The sequence below is a fragment of the Chaetura pelagica genome, unplaced genomic scaffold, assembly GCF_000747805.2.
Source record: "Chaetura pelagica isolate M959 unplaced genomic scaffold, ChaPel_1.0 scaffold835, whole genome shotgun sequence".
Classification (NCBI taxonomy): Eukaryota; Metazoa; Chordata; class Aves; order Apodiformes; family Apodidae; genus Chaetura; species Chaetura pelagica.
In genome coordinates, this window is record NW_009953220.1 from 39,174 (window position 1) to 39,393 (window position 220).

At 75.0% G+C, this 220-nt stretch overlaps 1 protein-coding gene across 1 annotated transcript in view; it reads right to left on the minus strand.

The window, feature by feature from the left end:
• Positions 1-220, minus strand: part of SEZ6 (seizure related 6 homolog (mouse)) — a 16,493-nt gene that overhangs the window by 6,208 nt on the left and 10,065 nt on the right. The window contains exon 7 of the mRNA XM_009997787.1: positions 29-220. Within this exon, the coding sequence (XP_009996089.1) occupies positions 29-220 (192 nt within the window). The remainder of the gene's footprint in view (positions 1-28) is intronic.

Here is a 220-nt window from a genome sequence, read left to right on the forward strand (position 1 = left end):
GGGCGGTGCCAGCCGTGCCGGTGCTTACCGAGGCAGAGGGGCTCGCGGGCGCTCCAGAAGGGGCGGGTGGCGTTGCGGCAGCTGAGCCGTCGGGCACCCTGCAGCTGGTACCCAGCGGCGCAGCGGAATCGGGCATCCCCCCCGGGGTGCAGGCTGCTCACCGACACCTCCCCGAAAGCCGGCCGTGCTGGGAAGGGGCAGCTCAGCAGGGAGGCCGGGG